The 17,939-nt window shown below is 40.7% G+C and overlaps 1 protein-coding gene across 20 annotated transcripts in view; it reads right to left on the bottom strand.

Moving 5' to 3' along the window:
* Nucleotides 1–17,939, bottom strand: part of otofa (otoferlin a) — a 136,070-nt gene that overhangs the window by 115,454 nt on the left and 2,677 nt on the right. For all 20 annotated transcript variants that reach the window (XM_078173850.1, XM_078173843.1, XM_078173852.1 and 17 more), the window contains exon 2: nucleotides 9,571–9,629. In XM_078173850.1, coding sequence (XP_078029976.1) covers nucleotides 9,571–9,629 — 59 coding nt within the window. The remainder of the gene's footprint in view (nucleotides 1–9,570; nucleotides 9,630–17,939) is intronic.

Genomic DNA, 17,939 nt, shown 5'->3' on the forward strand with positions numbered 1-17,939 from the left:
AAAAAGTGAGTGTTACTTTTATATAAGAGCAGGGCCAGTTACACCACATGATAGCCATCTCAATTTCGAATTAAGCTCTTCCTCCTGTTGTGAAATAGAGAAGCAGTGTGGATAGGTACAAGACTTTTCATCGAGTTAATCCAATGAAATCTCATTTTGTTTCAGGCTGGACTAAAACTGCAATTAGCTCGTCGGTTTCTGCTGGGGAAGACCAGATGGTGCACAGATAAAGAACAACACATTTGTCAAGTAAGCCGCTTCACAACTTCTTGAAAAGAGACGGTGGTGTGCTGGGAGATAGCACTCACCCCTCATTTAAAAACTTTTCTGCTGAGATGGATTTTTCTCTCCTTTTTCTTTTTCAAATATAGAAGATCTACCTCCTGTTCATCTGGTGCCTATTTATCCAAGTTTGTTTTGTTAGAAACTGCAGAACAATAGCCCAAACTGGGAGTGAATATGTTGTAATTATTAATTAAACAGCATGTATTTATGGGGAACAGAAAAAAAAACTGTGAACAAGGGTGATAATTATTGTTGGAGCTGAGCTGCCCCAACACAAAGCTTCGAACAAACGTACATCCAAACTGTTGGCAGTAATATAGCAGCACCCTCGTATCATATTTATACAGTACAGTACCCCCAAAACGCTAACAGCTATGCATTCCTCAACTGTTTCTCACCAGAATACAACCATTACTGTATATGAGGGGTGTAAAGACACAAGGATCTGGAGCTATATCAATTCAATGATCAACAATCCAATATTATCAACGCAAAGTGAAAACATCAATACCAATCATCATCTTTAATATACGCCGTATGTGTCACCATTCCCACCTCCTTCCCAAACATTCAAACGCTGCTAACATCCTAACACCAGGTAGATAATTTAAGCGACTAAAAGAAAGACAATGACGATGTCTACTGATATTGTCATATCAATCACAGGCCCCTGAATTGCACTGAAATTAATGTGGCAGACTTTTTGATGCTGTATCAGCAATTTTCAGATTGTTTTCCAAAATATCAGTATAATATTGTATTGCGATTAAACTATTAATTTACACCCACAAAACACAAAACCTTTGACTTCATCCCAGCTGGTTACTGAACAGGAATTCTCAAAAACCTTAACTTGAGTGCTGTACTTAAGTACAGTTTTTTAATATCTGTACTTCACTTGAGTTTGTTTTTTTGGAAACTTATTATTTTGACTCCACTACATTTTAAAGACAAATATTGTACGTTTGACTCCACTACATTTCTATGAAGGCTCTCATTACACTTTAGATTTGCTTTGAAGACAGTGGAGGGGATTTCTTTTTCTTTTCTAAAATGCTAAAGTCCATAAATTGCAATCATGCAGTTCTGCTGGTGGTTTGTTTGTCGAAGTGGGTTGTTTTTGTGTCATTAGATTCTGTAAATGTACTGTGACAATACACAACAATACATTGAGATAAAAAAGATCTTTGAATATTTGGGTTGTTTTAAAAGCAAGTACTTCAGTGCTTTAACTGCAGTAATAATTTGACTCAGCAACTTTCACTAGTATTGGAGTAATAATATTTGACCAGAAGTATTTATACTTTGACTCAAGTAATAGAGTTGTGTATTTTGTCCACCACCGCTCAAGACAGAAATCCACACAGATATAGGTGGGAGATTAAAAGGTGTTGTTTTTTTAGTGACACTAGCAGTATGGCTCTAAGAATGACAATGTTGATCTGTTAGTTCATCCACCACTTTGGTCCACACTGCAAAATGAGAACAACTATTGGACTGTCATTTGGATGAATCTTAAATAAGTATTTCACTGCTATGCTGCTATGTAGTAAAAAGATACAAATACTTTTGAAATTGGTGCTATATGACCAGAGAAAACAGAGAAAAGGCACTTGGATCAGATTTCAGAGTTCGGAGTGAGTTCGGAGTGAGTTCGGAGTTCGCAGTGAGTCTGTCACTTGATCTGCTTCTATACTCTTTGTGTCCTCAGTGGTGGTATGGGTGGCGGTAATACCAAAGAGCAGAAGTACAGCCTGTAGTTTCAGCAACAGCCAGCAAAACTCTGCCAAACGTGTCGAATGACAAGTGTACCGCATTGACTTTTCCTTACAGCAACACCATCAAGTCACATTTTCAATTCAACCAAGACTTTGGTTTGTGATTAAATACCTATAAACTAATGGGTTTTGGTGATAATTAGCAGGTGTTAGCATTCTAACACATTAAACCAAGGTGCGGAACATGGTAAACATTATAGCTGCTAAACTTCAGCATGTTAGCATTGTCATTGTGAGCATGTTAGCATGCTGATTTTAGCATTAGTTCAAAGCACCACTGAAACCAAGGACAGCCTCACAGAGCTGCTAAAGTGGCTGTAGACTCTTGTTTCTGTTACACACTGGGCTGTGTTTCGGATGTACAACAAACACAAACTCTCTTAACAGGAAATACATTGATTAACTTTTAAATTTGTGTGATCCTTTTAAGTGGACTACTTTACTTTGTCTACTTGATTCTTGTACCAGTGTTTGGCACTGTGTCACTCTTGAGAGAGACTCATTAAGGCAGAGTAGTCACAAACTGATGCACATGGGTACACAAAGAAACAGCAACAGAGAAATGGGAGCGTACAAAGGGCTCACACAACAAAGTATAAATACAGAATTCCCTACAGAAAGGATGTTTTCTTTACATCTCTGTGTCTACAACACTAATGTGAAAACCAGCTGAAAAACAAAGACTCAATCAATCAGTTCCTATACAGTAAGTATGTCAGCTGAAGATTCTACTGTGCTAATTTTGGATGCTCAAATTTCAGCTTTCAGCCTCTCTCCAACTCTAAGCGGGCAAGGAAAATATTCTGCTCAGATCATCATTTATTCAGTAAACTCAGAGATGGGAAAGCACCTCCCTGGAGCAACCCTGAATTTTAAAAACTGGTGAAGTTCATAAACTATTTTTAGCACCCGCAATATTCCAGCTTGTGTCTACAATCCAAAGGCATCTGCTGTTCCTCTTCTTACTTTTAGTCAAGTGGTCAGGAAAGTACTGTATCAGCTGAAATATGACCTCCAGAGGTGGATCACCCTAATGCATGAGGTTATGTTTTAAAGAGTCTTTTATTCTCAGGTGACTCTCTGGATATGAATCCTGTCGTACTGGGTATGATGAATATTAGTTTAAAAACCTCACCCTGATAGTGGTATGTTCTCAAGTAACAGATATGCCTTCCTTGAACCCACTAACTTCCCAAACCTGATTACAGAGGCATTCAGGAAGTTTTATGGAAGTGACCTCACTGTGGTCTCTTCCTACTCTCTTTGGTTAGCCGCAGCACGCCCTTGAGTTCAGAGCCCTGATCAAGCTAATGAGGCTTTTAGTGGTGAGGTACTGCAAGAGCATTAACAGTGACACAAGGACAAGTAAAACAGCAACCCTGTCCCCTAGAAATTCTTGTTATAAATTACTTGTGTCTTCTGCAAATTAGGTTTTGTCGGTACATTAGCAATGTTTGTTGGCAAGAAAATAAGTTTTTGTATTGTGTGCAAGTCATATAGAGGGCGTTTGGGAAGGGTGGTTGGTGTATAGACCACAGGATTTAGATGCTTTGGCCCAGGGTTCATATCCTGAGTCCCTTCTGTGGTTAGTTTCAGGCAACAAAAGTACTTCATTGGGGGGCCATGGTGTTTAACCCTTAAGCCCAAAACAGACCAAAGATTCGGGATGAGACAAAACCGTTTTCGGACGTTGCAGAGAAAAGTTCCAGTGGTGTGAAATGGCTGGTCTCAGCTCATCTCAAGCTGGCTTCAACCTTCAACGCAGTTGGTCAATTCGCCGGCAGCTGATTTCAGGATGTAAAGCACATCACCTGTTTCAACAGCCAATCATCCCTGCCAACCCTCTGTTTCCGTCCTGACGGCGTGCTGGTGTCAGACGGTGGGCTGCTACTGCTGCTTGGTGTATGTGCTTATATTTATGCAGCTATAGCCAGTATCTCACTATCACTATCCTCATTCATATTTTGAGAAGTTCCGATTTATATTCAGCCACAAAATAAGCCTGAAAAGCTGGAAATCAGAACAAAAGTACAGAGAGTTGTTGCATGGAGATGACATACCGTCTCATCTAGTTGCATTGGTGTGAACTGCCAGGTTGTTAGAGTGTTGCCTAACAGCGGATAGCAAGTAGATGCCTGTTTCAACTCGTCTTGGTATAAATCTTTGGTCTGAACTGGGCTTTAAACAAGAGCTGTGAGTGCTTTAACATAACATAACAACGTTGAATCAATGCTTTGGATGCTACAAGCAAATACTGTCTTGCTAGGGATGTTCCTAACTAACTAACTAGTGGACTAGTCAAAATTGAGCATTATTTAATCTTTAAAGTTTACTGGGAGAGGAGCAAAGAGAATTGGGCGTTGGTAAGATGGAAGCAAGTTTACCACAGTTCATTTACACATACCACCAACACTGTTATGATACAAAGCTGGTTAAAAATCAGCAAAGTATGCCTCTAACAAATAACATTTATTTCCTGAGTATTTAAAGTTCCAACTCATCTCCACTCAAGAACAAACACACTCACACAGTAATTCTTTCATGCATGAGCGTGTACGCAAACTGACACACACAGGCTTCTCATGATATCCTATGTGCCCAAAAGCATCTCTCTCGTTCAGCCTTATAAGAGGACATCCTGCTGGCAAAGGTGAGTGCATGTGTTAAAAAGTTCAACCGATTAAATTCTGATACCGACTACATCTGATCTGATCCCTAATTGCAGGAGCGAATATTTTAGGCAGTGAATAAGATCGTCAGTTAACATTTTGTTGACACATTCAATGAACATTTTCTAACTTGGCAGTCTGGGGAGTAGGCGGTAGTCCTCCCAGGAGTACTTCTGCATATGTTACAAGGTTATATAAAGCCTCTTGTGGCTCCACAGGGAGCTGTGTGAAGTATGATAAATTGCTTTAAGTGATGTCAGGTGGGACCGAAGACTTCAAGGTTTGAAAATGGGAAAAAAAAGTATCTGGGGCTGTGTTTACCTGACTTTTGTAAGCTGCTCCTCATCACTTCTTGGGGCTAGCACCCACACTCAAATCTGCACTGTTGGCAATAAAGTTGCACTGTGGGTAATGTAGGTTTTGACACAGAAGAACAAGGATTAAAAAAAAAAAAAACAGACGGTATATCTGGTTGTGCTGCATTGATTTTTTTAAGCTGTCCATTGTGACCTCAACAGTGTGGTGCAATGCTAAATTGATGCAGTATTCATTTAGCAATATTTCCTCCTTATGGCAATAAATAACAGAATTGACATTGAATGGCACATTAGTGGTATAGCAATGCAATTTGTATCAGACAGAGCTGTAAACGGTGAGTACACAATGGCCTAAAAAAGCTGTGAAAAAGTCATGGGATTCAGAATTTAGCATAGCATAATCACAAGACTCTCATTAAAAAGTCAGACTGTACACTTAGTGCAGTGCCGAGAGATGTAGCAGCTGGAGGCTAATGGAGAAGGAATATTCCTGCGCTCATTATGTTTGCATAATAATTCCCCTTTCCTTGTCTGCATAGTTCAAATATCTTGACATCTTGTTTGTAAACTAAACAAACCCACATTCTTAGTCCAATTCAGTCCAATATGAACACACACATGTACTGAAGCTATATCCACTAGTCCAAACTGAATGAACCCTGTGGTCACATATAGTGCTTGCAGGGCTTTCTGTTCTTTGCTCCAGTTATGTCTAACTAGTGAGGGGGAAGCCCTGGTGTACTGCAGCTAAAAGCCGCGTCCCACCATGGAATGAATAATGAATAGAGATTCCCCATCCAGTCTATCCGCATACTAGTTCAAAGGCGCTCTGCTAGTCCATGCATGAAGCAACAAGACACACAACTCTATGCTAATGGCCCTCAACTCCAGGGGCTGGACTGAGCTTACTGAGCCATGCAAATGTTCCAGTGCTGAGGATGAAGATGTCAGATGAGGAACTGAGTTTGTGGGGTGGGGGTGGCTAGAAAAACACTACATGTACTCTTGGGCACCAGCCGCATGTAACACAAGCGGGCATACATATACACACACAGACTCAGGAACTACTGGCAGCACAAGTCGTCCCAAGGGAAGCTTGGACGTTTTTATTGATGCTGAGTGATGCTAATGACCTCCCGAGCACTACAGGACCGCGACGAGAGCATCGGGTGAGGCTGTCACAAGAGATCACATATCAGTGGCAGCTACTCCGTTCTGTACCAGTTACTGTAGTCAAGCTTCAGGAATAATATAATGCACCATTATACTGTATATATTTCTGACACATCTCTCCCTTTTTTCTACTTTTCTCTCATGTTTCACCCATGACGCCACAAAAACATTATTTCCGCAGGGATTATGAATGTGTGTGTGCTGCTGTGCAAGTTACCAAACGCGCCCAGTCATTTAGCCATTTTCCTGATTAGACTGAAAACAAAAGCCCTAGTTATCAGCAAAGGAAGCAGTCCTCTGCCTGTGAGCCCATCAAAGGAAAAATGTTTTTCTCTGTAAAAGCAAGCAGCTCAGAGAGAGCGGGGAGAAAACTCCCCGAGGAAGGTACTGTATGTGTTTGAGGCCCTCTTTCTTTTGTTTTTCTTATTTCATTCCCTGACTTTATCCCCTACCTCTGGTCTGTCTCTTTCGCTTTCACTCTGTGAGGAATTCCTCCAGCACTTCTGTCTTGATCCCTCAACCCTCATCGCTATCTTATATCCCCCCTCTGCTCCCTTATTTGACTCTTTGCATTTAAATCATCATAATGCTGGTCTCTCATATCCCCTCTCCACCAACATGGAGCAGCTTCTGTTTAGGGTCACGCACTTAATTTTGTAATGCTCAGACCACTTTGACCAAAAATAAATTGGTTCAGAACCTAGAAAAGGTTTGTTTCCAGCTGGAGCCAAAAAGTAGAGGCTTTCCTTGACCTGAAGCTCAAACCATGACGACATCAGTGGGTGTAGCAGTGTTTCTGAAAAAGAGAGTTTGTGTATACAAAGGGGTACTCTGGAGTACTGCAGGGGGGATCAGTCATGCAGAATTACTAAAATGATTTCATCACTAATCTAATCTATAAGTGCAGCTTATCAAAAAGGCACAGTTCATGCAACAACAATGCCGCCTTAGGGTTTTTGCATAATGACAAAAAACTGGTTTGCCATGAGTCTTGTGATGGATTCTCACTTGAAATGTGACATTGCAGTCTTTGTCAGTTGTGAGATTGTTGTTCAGTAAATCAGACAGTGATGACACAGTGCTGTATTGTTCCTCTTAATGTGGGTATTTTCTTTTCTACCAAAAATGTTTTGTACTCATCAGAGGGTACTTGCCTGTAAAATATGCCAAAGAGGGTACATTAAAAAGATTGGGAACTTAATGAACTGATAGCTGGTCCATGGTTGTATTTTGGATAAAAACAAGTATCTGTAATGACAGAACAAAAGCTTGCAGGTTAATGATATGTTCTGTCATCCTGCTACTACTGTTTATTTCCCTTGATCATTGTGCAACACCCTTCACTGATGACACATCCTTGATTACACTCAATGAAACTGGCAACAACGCAGGTTTGTTCACTAGACAGCACCAAGGTTCCAAGAATCCCGAACAGAACCAGTTCAAGAAACATACGATATTTGGTGGAAATGAGTTATCAGTGTATCAGAAGCCTGCAGGAATCCTACTGGGAACATTCCCCAGAATCCCACAACTGCCATAAAAGAGAGAGACTAACCAGCACCAGAGGAACTGCAGTGAAATCCTTGAGGTCCTGAAAGGTTTTTTCCGGGTCTGTGTTCACTGCCATTAAACTTTCTTTTTCGAGTTAAAAGAACTTCCAGTTCTGGCAGAGGAGCTATTCGGGGGACCAGCTCTACCTCTCCACAGCAGCGGAGTGTCTAGTTTAATTACAACAGAGCAAGTACAGAGCAAGTGTTCAATGTCATGCATGGGTAGAGACCTCTACCTCTGCCTCACCTCTCAGACCCTGATAGGCTATCAGCGAACAGGAGAGAGCCATTAGGAAACACTTCATCAGCCATTTGTAAATAAGAATAAGTAAGATTTTGAGTTAGATCATTAATTAGGTGATGAGACATGATCCTTCGCTGGCTCACTGGTTCGCGCTGCATAGCCCCTTTCACACACACAGTCTGTCCCTGAATTATTCAGGAACATTCCCTGCATGGGATTGAGTGTGAATCTCAGCAGGGATCGATGTTCAGGGAAATCACTAGTATCAATTTCCCACCTTGATATCGAGAAACATTTCAGGGAAAATGCCAATAAAGCCGTGTTGAGAATGAAAGCAGTAACATTACAGAGACAAGCATGTGAAGGGTTAGATCCAGTCTGTCTGATGAAAGATGCTTTCACATGGAGTGAGCGAACCAATCGGGACTCCGCTGATGATGTATTTGATTCTGTGACAATACAAGTTCTTCTGGCGATGCACAAAAACATCTCATCACCCGCCATGTTCCTGAGAATATTAATAGACGTCTTCTGCCGCTTACACCTACATGTGGCCTTGCCCCATCTTCTGTTGAGTTTTACAGCCATCATCCAACAGGGTTGCATCACATCTGCTGTACTGTCCCTTGCCCCACCTATACCAATATTGCCATGGCATGTGCAAAAAGGCACAACATGGAAATGCTCCTCAATGCAGTGCATGTGTAAACAGTGAAAATCCCTTGAATCCCCTGAAAGGTTATCTCAATAATTTACCTGGAACTTTATGAAAAAGGGGCTTATGTTTATCCTGCCTGTGTGCAGTCAAGTATACTGGGAATACATCAATATTGGATGACTCTGCCAACACAGGAAGTAGTATACCATGCCAGGAGTTAAGAAAGTTGAAGTTGGACATGCACCAACCACAGAAGCTTCTTATGAATCAAACTATGACACTATCATGCTATTAAATCATATTCAATGACACAAGGCCAGGTATGTAACAGAGGAGATATCAAACTAATATAATACTACCAATTAGACTGTTTCTCTCAAGAGGCGCTGAATCTTAGATTTGACATTGATGATCCACATCTGACGTTCTTTATTCTCCATGTAATGGACCTTTACTGAAACCTTGAGCTGAACTGAATTAAAAACTAAAAACCTGTGATGGAAATTTGTTTTGCGAACCCCATTCAAAGGAACTGCTTAGTCAACAGCAATCAAATTGTAAAATCCCACTTACAGCAGTTGAATTAATTGTGTAGGGGCGAGATGTCTTGTACTCAATTATGTCTAACAATACATACAACTAAGTTTGAGTTGTATTACTCATTTAAATCTAATTACATATACATTAAAAGCAAATACTGACTCCATCACTGACATTATCTTTCCTAATTACTGACAACCAGGTTCATTAACAAAACCAGCAGCCTTTGATATCACCATATTGTTATCTGCTGTGGAGAGTGGAGGGCTGTGGTTTCTATTAAGTTAAGAGATAATTGCTTATCTGTGATTATTGAGGTGGGTTAGTCTATGACAGAAAATGAAGACACTGACCTCATTAAAGTGTGCCACCTCCTCACAGTTCTCTGCCACACGGCTGTAGAAAGGCAGACCTGGAAGGTGAGGAGAAATTTTGAGGTTAGAACAAACAGAAAAATGATTCATACTGTCACTTCAGTTTGAGACAGCACACACAGCACAAGCAAAAGCTATCAATCTTGGCATTTATTTTTATCTACCTGCAGTATGAGACTGGCACAGGTAAGCTGTCAGTCCCAACTGTAATAAAAGAAATGTTGCCGGATTCAAAACTAGTGGAAAAAAAAAAAAAAAACATGGATGGGGGACTGAATAGGCCGACCAGGCACAGGCCCAAAGTGTAAGGGCCCCCCTGGCCTTCACCCATTAATGCCCTTTGGAGAGGAAGAGACTTAAAATGACCCCAAAGAGACACAAAACAACTACAAAGAGATGCAAGGAGACTCTCAATAGTTGCGTTTCCATTACAGTTTTGCACAAAATAAATGCAATATTTCTAAAGTTTCGACAAAGTACAATTGTGACTTGCAGGTGTTTCCATTAAAAGGTGTTTTGCGTATGAGCCGTAATTCTCGTAAAATCTCATCCCGTGAGACTCCACTTTGTTTGCGGAAGTACGGTGGACATTCCAAATCTCTTGCGAGCTGGAACAATCATCTCGGTTGCCACTGCTGCTGTTGCAATAGTCTACAACCGAAGACGAAGAGAGCAAGTGGTATTCCAAAGGCAAAGTCCTTATGTGTGGCAGTGACCATGGATAAAGAATTTCTGGGGAGGATTGTGAACGAGGAATTCACCAATGTCATGTCCAGTGACGTATATCTGTGAAAAAAGTGTTTCCATTCCGCTTTTGCGATATACTTCTATATCGACACATCTGAAAAACCACCTCATGAGAGCGTAAAAACTTTTTCTCGATATTTGAGAGCTTTTTTCAAAATGTAGGTGTTTCCATTACCAGTTTTTTATTGCGATATTTAGGTTTTGTATATTTCTAGGGTTAAAGGTAGGGTCTGGAGGATTTTCCAGTTGCTGTTTGTAAACACACATTCAAATTTGGCCCCTCCTATCAGGCTCAACTCTCCCGGGTATACGGAGCCCGGAGGTACAGAAGAAGGCTTCACAGAAGTCAGGCAAGGCTCGCGCTGGTGCATGCTCGGACATGCTCGGGCACAGCACCTATGCTCTCTCATTGGCTGGGGAAATCTCTGCCCAGAAGTGGTCCGAGCTCACAAAAACATCAAAATATCGTTAAAGGGCAGGAGCTCTGCAAACAGAGTCACCACCACACGAGTAGAAGCCCATAGGTGATGATTAAGCAGGATTTCATTTGTATATGTCTATATTTTGTTTTGTTTGAAAATCCTCCAGATCCTACCTTTAATGGAAACACACTTAATGACTAAGAAAAGCAGTCTCGCTCACCAGACCTTTCTCAAGAAAAGAAAGGCCCGGCTGGGCCGACTCTCACTTTAAGATTGGAGAAAAAAATGCCCTGGCTGCTTGTATTTCTTTCAATCAATCACAATCGTTCTTGGCAGTGCCACAGCAACAGTGCACTTGCAAAAATATTGCCGGGGGGAAACAGGTTTTGGTGTAACACGCCCACAAAAATATCGCCTACAGGACGCGAACCATGGCAGAAAAATGGCTACATCCCCGCAAGATCAAACACCGCAAAAGTTAGTAAAAGACGTGTTGAAAACTGCAACCGGAGGTGGTAGGGCGGGACTTCAGCGGCTGGCTCGTTCCGCCCAATGAGAGGCTGATCTTTGCAGCGAACTTCCACCCACTCAGACTAAAGAAAAGGGGCAAAACAATCACAAAGAGACACAAAACCACAGAGAGAGGCAAAACAACTACAAAGAGTCTTACAACAACAACAACAAGGGGCTAAACAACTATAAAATCTACGTGTTTTTGCTCCTATGTGGGGGAGGTGGTGGGGCTTTCTGTATGTCTGTGCCCAGGGGCCCACTGTCACATAATCCACACATGGTAAAAACTGAAATGTGTCCGATAGCAGTGGTAGGAAATTGACCAAACTTCCTTTAAACTATACTTGAGAACAGTATTTGAGGGTTTCTATTTTATGGGACTTTATACTTCTGCTCCACTACATGTTGTACTTGTGAATTTTTACATAAATATGATTTCTGTCTCTTTTTTCTGTTCTTAACTTGTCTTGTCTTCTACTGTATCTCTTATGTTCTGTATGTATGATAACCACTTGTCTTCTATGTTTAATCTGTCATGTTAAAAATAAAAATAACAATGGGTTTTGGTTAGGGCTGGGCGATAAATCGATTTTATCGATTAATTCGAATTTGTAGTTTAGGCCGATTTGTTTTAATGAAAATCGAGTTTCTATTTAAAATCTGCCACCGCCGCTCCACGCTGGGCTCCCGTAGTTCAGAGTGGGCTCACCCCTCCCCCTGCGTGCTTGATACTAGGGGTGTAAATCATCAGGTTCATCACGATACGATATTATATCGATTTGTTTGGATGACAATACGATGTTTGCCGATATCACAAAGTCTGTCACGATACGATTTTGATTTGATTCGATTCAGGACCCTGCGATCGATATGACGCGATATGTCCATCTAACACAATCATTTACATCAACTCACAAAAACAACTAGAATATGATTTGACCATTTTATTTCTGAGCTCTGTTTGTTGTTTGAGCGGAGGCGCGCTTGCCCAGAAAAGGTGACACAGACGTGCTATGTGAATTTCAAAATAAATGTGTATCTTTAAGATGACGATATGGATCGATGTTTTCATTTTGCATCAATATAATCGGATCGTTAATCAATGAATCGATGTATCGATGTGGATCGATGTATCGTTACACCCCTACTTGATACACAAACAACATGGCAGCGAGCACTGAAGAACTCGTTCTCAAGAAAGGGAACCAAGTTCCTCAGCGCTTTTGTGTGCTCACCTGTGTCTGTGTGCTCACCTGTGTGTGTGTGTGTGTGTGTGTGTGTGTGTGTGTGTGTGTGTGTGTGTGTGTGTGTGTGTGTGTGCGCATCAGAGCCGAACTCCGCCGCGCGCGACAGAGAGAGCAGAGGAGGATTTTAGACGCGCACCGTGTAGGGACATAAATGACATGCCATTGTGTAAATAAGATAAATAAGTGTTACCATCGATGTAAACAATATAGCACATGCCTCACTTTCTTCCTGGGGCGCATCCGTCTGACGTCACACACCACACCCGGCGCGCTAACGTTTCATACCTCCTACATCAACTACACACACACACAAGCCACACACATCAGGCTCAGCCTGTAACATAAGGCTATTTAGTTTGTTTAATAAAAGGACAAGGACCTGTTCTATAGGAAAGGTAACCTTAAATGACTTCTGTTGTGATCCAATATAATGGTAGGGGAAACACTGCCGTATGATAAGAAAGGGATCCGGTAGAAAGTGATCACAGATACAGTCGCCATGTATATTGCAAGAGATATGGTGCCCATAGGCTACCGTGGAAAAGCCGGGGTCTATTCACATGCTGAAAGTTTTGGACCACAGGTATGTGCTACCAGGCCGCAAATTTTTTTTTTTTTAACTAGGAGGGGAAAAAAATCGATTTAAATCGTGAATCAGATTTGTTGTGAAAAAATCGGAGATTTTTTTTTTTTTTTAGGCCATATCACCCAGCCCTAGTTTTGGTACTTCTACCAATGTAAAGGATTGATTTCCTGAGATACATTTATCAACATTACTGTCTCAAATCTGTTTACCTCTGTCACATTATACACCAGTGAAAAGACAAATTAAGGTCTTAAGTACCTGATAAACACACGAATGAGACCGGCTGTGTGGAGCCACAGGAGACAGAAATGAAATGCATAGCTACAATATGACTCATTATGCGACAGAAGAAAAATAAACAGAGAGAAAAGACTTCAGCGGCACAGAAACATAAAAGAAATGAGACTTTTGCTGAGAGTAAAGCATTTCCATGTGATTAAATTAACATGAAAACAATAATGCATTGGTGCAGTGTGTATTTAAGGTTATACGCAGTGCAGGGAGCCATTCTCCGTACAGTAACCTGACTCACTCATGCGTGCTACAGCCTGAGATCACCTGCTAGCTTTGTGTGGCTCATGAATGGTGCTGCACTGCTGAGTGTATTCTGCTTTGTTGCGGTAGTTTGCTTTGTGTATCTAAGGCGTTGCGTGGGTGTTGATATTTGTTTGGGTGCATGTGTGCAGCTGAAGAGTACAGACAAATTCATGCGTATATATGCACTGCATTTATACACACATGCACAGGGTCCTACATTACAGCCCCTGTCTGTTTGGCTATAAATATAGATTTGAATAGAAATAAATAGATCCTGCCTGGCTCTGATGCATCATTATTATTATTTGTGCTGAAATAATTTATGCATACATCCACAGAGCGAACAACCTCTCAGTTTAGAAAGAGAAAGACACATAAACATGTGAAAACAAAACTGAAATTATGCGTCATACAAACTAATCAGTATCATTTTACCAATACAACTTGCCCATTTTTACTCTAGCTCATAATCACCAGTTTTACATCCCTGGAGATGATTTTTTAGAGAATAAACACCACTTAAATGTAAGAGAGGGAAGGAGACAATACTCCACCTACATTATTCAAAACACAGGCATCGCTGTCGTACCACTGTTTTCATCTAACCAAGACGTGGGTTTGGAGAAGTAGATCATGTGAAGCTTATGTAAAGCGCTCCACACCAAACTAAAACAACATTCTGCTAATCAGGGGGCCTTTTGGCCTCGGTGGAAACAGTGAGAAACAAAACAGAGCGGCACTGAAAGAACCGACCTGTGGTGGAAGAAAGAAAAGGGATGGAGATGACATTCTCATTTTCGAGCAGACAGACGGAGGTGAAAAGACAAAGATAGAGACACTGTGAAAGACTCAAGCTTCTCTTCCCCTTTACACAGATCTATATAGTCAAAGAAAACAGGGCAGTGTAGAAAAGAAAAGTGGAAAGCATTTTGTTAATCTGCCTTAATGTTTAGGATGTAATCAGAGGCTCCCTGTATGTCTCCAAGCAGCTCATCTTTGTTATGCCATACTGGGATTTTATTTTGCCTTATTTCCTGACCAATTTACGAGCCGAGCAAGGGGTGATGTATATCCTAAATAGCTATCGCAATTCACACTAAACACACAGTAAATGTCGGCTCCAGCAGAGGACATAAAGAAAGAGTTTTAGAGTGCTGCGGGGAAGCAAAGGAACTTCACTGATGTGTGCAGGATGAAGTGAATTCAATAAAGCTCTGTTTAAACCAAGAAAATAATGAAGATTTAGAGGTAAAATGGTAACAAACTGTTCAAGCAGCAGCGTGGATGTCAGGTTGTTTGACAAGTGGTAGACGACAGACTGTAGAAGAGAGTTAGGCTAAAAGAAGAAAGCTGTAGTGTGGATTATATCTTTCAAGCGGAGATAATGCTTTAATTTAAAGTTAACGCTCATGTACAGTGTGTGTGTGTAATACTGCAGGCTACTGTGCAGAGGCCCAGCCTATGAGCAACAAGAGCTGGAGTGCCACTCTATGATAAAGCCAAGAGCTACAGATAACAGCGAGGATTCATCAAGGACTTGTCATGAAATCAATTAAGTTTTGATGCCTCCCCTTTGAAGAAGACTTCATTGCCCATGGTAGATAATAATGAACTACTTGAAGCCTGACTGGACAGGGAAGTCAACAGTCTTCTTTATTGCTTTTTATATATTACACCTTGAAAGCAATCGATTCCCTGATTTATGGATTTTATTTTCTCAAAATATTGAAGATGTCTGATGCTAGATTATGTGTGTTTAGGTCTCTTTCCCTGCCAGACATAGCATCTCCCCACCAGCCTCCATAGGGGTCATACACTGTTTGATATGCTCAGGAGGGGCTGGGGCTTCCTGGCAGACCTCTTCCTCTCCAGACAGGAAGTTGTTTTAGCTGAAAGCACTCAGAAAGTACTACTGACAGTCTGCAAGGAAAAGCATGACTCAAAAACCCACAACAATCAAACTGGGGGACTGCATTGGGGACTGGGGATGCAGCAAGAATGACACAAATACTTTAAGTGCGAGAAGAATTGCCACATGACATGTATCAACTCTGGATTTGGGGCAGTAATAAAAATACAGATGATTATGTCTTTAATAAATGGCTGACATCACTTGCAATTCAGGGGAGAGAAAAGATATGGAGAAGAACGAGATAAACCGTTTGTTTTCAGGATGTTAAAAGGGTAATAAATTTTCCCATTTACAATTATTTCAATCTGTGGCAAAGTAATTGCTGAGGGAGACATCAGCCTCTTTCAGCCTGTTAACTGGAAAATAACACATTTTTCTAGTGAGTGGCAAAATACTTAGCAAATAATCAAAAGCATTATTTTTTAAAATCAAACTCATCATATGGTGGGCGCTGCGCTGTGGTGATTCAGTGTACGATGGGTTTGATCCCTGTTGCGCTGCTCTCACTCGCCCACCTTTCCTGTCGTTCTCTGCTCTCTGTTATCTAATGACCCACAAATATCATAATGAATAACACAAACTTTACATCTGACCACTCAGGTGAAGTGATTTCCTTCTTACCTTTTTTTAAACTAAATCTCATGCCTACCAAAACAAAGTTTTACTAAATCTCTTGCCAAATGAGGAAACCCTTTCAAAATGAATTGAAACATGATGTAACACAGTCAGGCCAACATGAAACAAAGAGCTCCTAATTTGCATACATGGAAAGACATAAGAGGCTATTATTTGGCCAGAGAAAAGACAATGCCTTGAGGTAACAATAAAATGAAGCAATTCAATTATGTCTGGAGGAATATTTATAACTATAAGAACTATGCAGAGTTGAGGAGAAAGGCCCCAGCTAGGGATGCACAACAGAGAAATAAATTATGTGTATGGTTATATAAAATTACATAATGAGACAATACGGATCTATGTTTCATAGTCAGATGAAGTGATTCAATGCAAATAAATTACAATATGTGACTGAAAAAATGGGCCTGCTTAGTGTTTAACAGAAAATCACTCCATCCACACACCGTATTAAATATCAGTGACATTGTGAAATGGGTCGCCTGATGAACCTACTGACAAATATCACCTGGATCTTCAGCTCCCCTGGGGTTTATGAAGCTTACTGTTTAATTGTCAGGCCAACAAGTTTACTGTTGTACTTCCACTGCTGTATTATCGCCGTTTTCAGTGGAAAAGCACTAAAAAGCCACTGAACACCACCTGCTCAGTGCTAACTTATCCCCAGTTTGTGCCTCTCATATGTTTAGTTAGCACACACTGGGGTAACTTACTCATCAGTGTTTCTTAATTAAGTTGTAAAACCAATAAGGTCGTTTAAAAACTCTTAACTTACCATTGTTCCGAAGCTCTTTGCACAATCCCAAAGACTTGTCTTGACCAATATTCCGTCTGCTGAATGATGACACGTTTTTAACCCGTTTCCTAAGTTGTGCCTCTAGTTTCCTCATCAAAACAAAGATGGACGCCAGCTAGCTAAGGTTACCTGGGTATGAAACTTGGCGAAACGGATGAAATCTTTTTTTAATCATACGGAATGTAACGTTATTTTCATCCAGTTCGTTATTTTTACAGTCTGTGGGTTTGGGGAGTCTTTAGTTAACTTTAAAACACCGTCTGAACAGCGTACCGCCTTCCGGGTCTTTCAAATATCACCGGTTAATTAGCTGTAACGTTACGTGTTACCCGGATGTAGCAAGTTGGTTAGCTAGGCACCAACGGAAATGAGACGTTATTAGCGGCTAACGTTAGCTAGCTCGTGAATATACTGGAGTATTTAGCAGCGGCAGAGCCACATAGTTCCCTCAGGAACTGCTACAAAAACAGAGCTAAGAGAGTGTGACTTACATTCACCAGACACCACGACCCTAAATAAATTAAAACGTTGCTCTGTAACTGCTGGATGTGCAGATAAGCGGCTGTTTCCTAACAAGTTCGCCGTATCTACTTAACAGGTGTCAGCGTTGTGTTTACAGCTTGTTTCTGCTATCCCCCTGGGGCCAAAATCACCAGTTACACCAAATTCTGTGACCTGAGTAGAAATTTCACTTTCAGGGTATTTTTGCGATAATTCCTGACAATATGACAAATTATTGAAAAAAAAAAAGTTAACTTAAGTAAATAGAATTGCAACAAAATAAGTGATATGGTTTTACAGTTTGCCTTCAAATATTCAGTAAAAAATAAACAAAAATTATCTCTCATTTCTTTAGTTTATAAACAACAGTAACTCAGAGTGAGATTCAGATTCTGTGGATACAGTGGATAGATAGATAGATAGATAAATAGATAGATAGATAGATAGATAG

The sequence above is a fragment of the Epinephelus lanceolatus genome, chromosome 13 (assembly GCF_041903045.1).
Source record: "Epinephelus lanceolatus isolate andai-2023 chromosome 13, ASM4190304v1, whole genome shotgun sequence".
NCBI classification, from domain to species: domain Eukaryota; kingdom Metazoa; phylum Chordata; class Actinopteri; order Perciformes; family Serranidae; genus Epinephelus; species Epinephelus lanceolatus.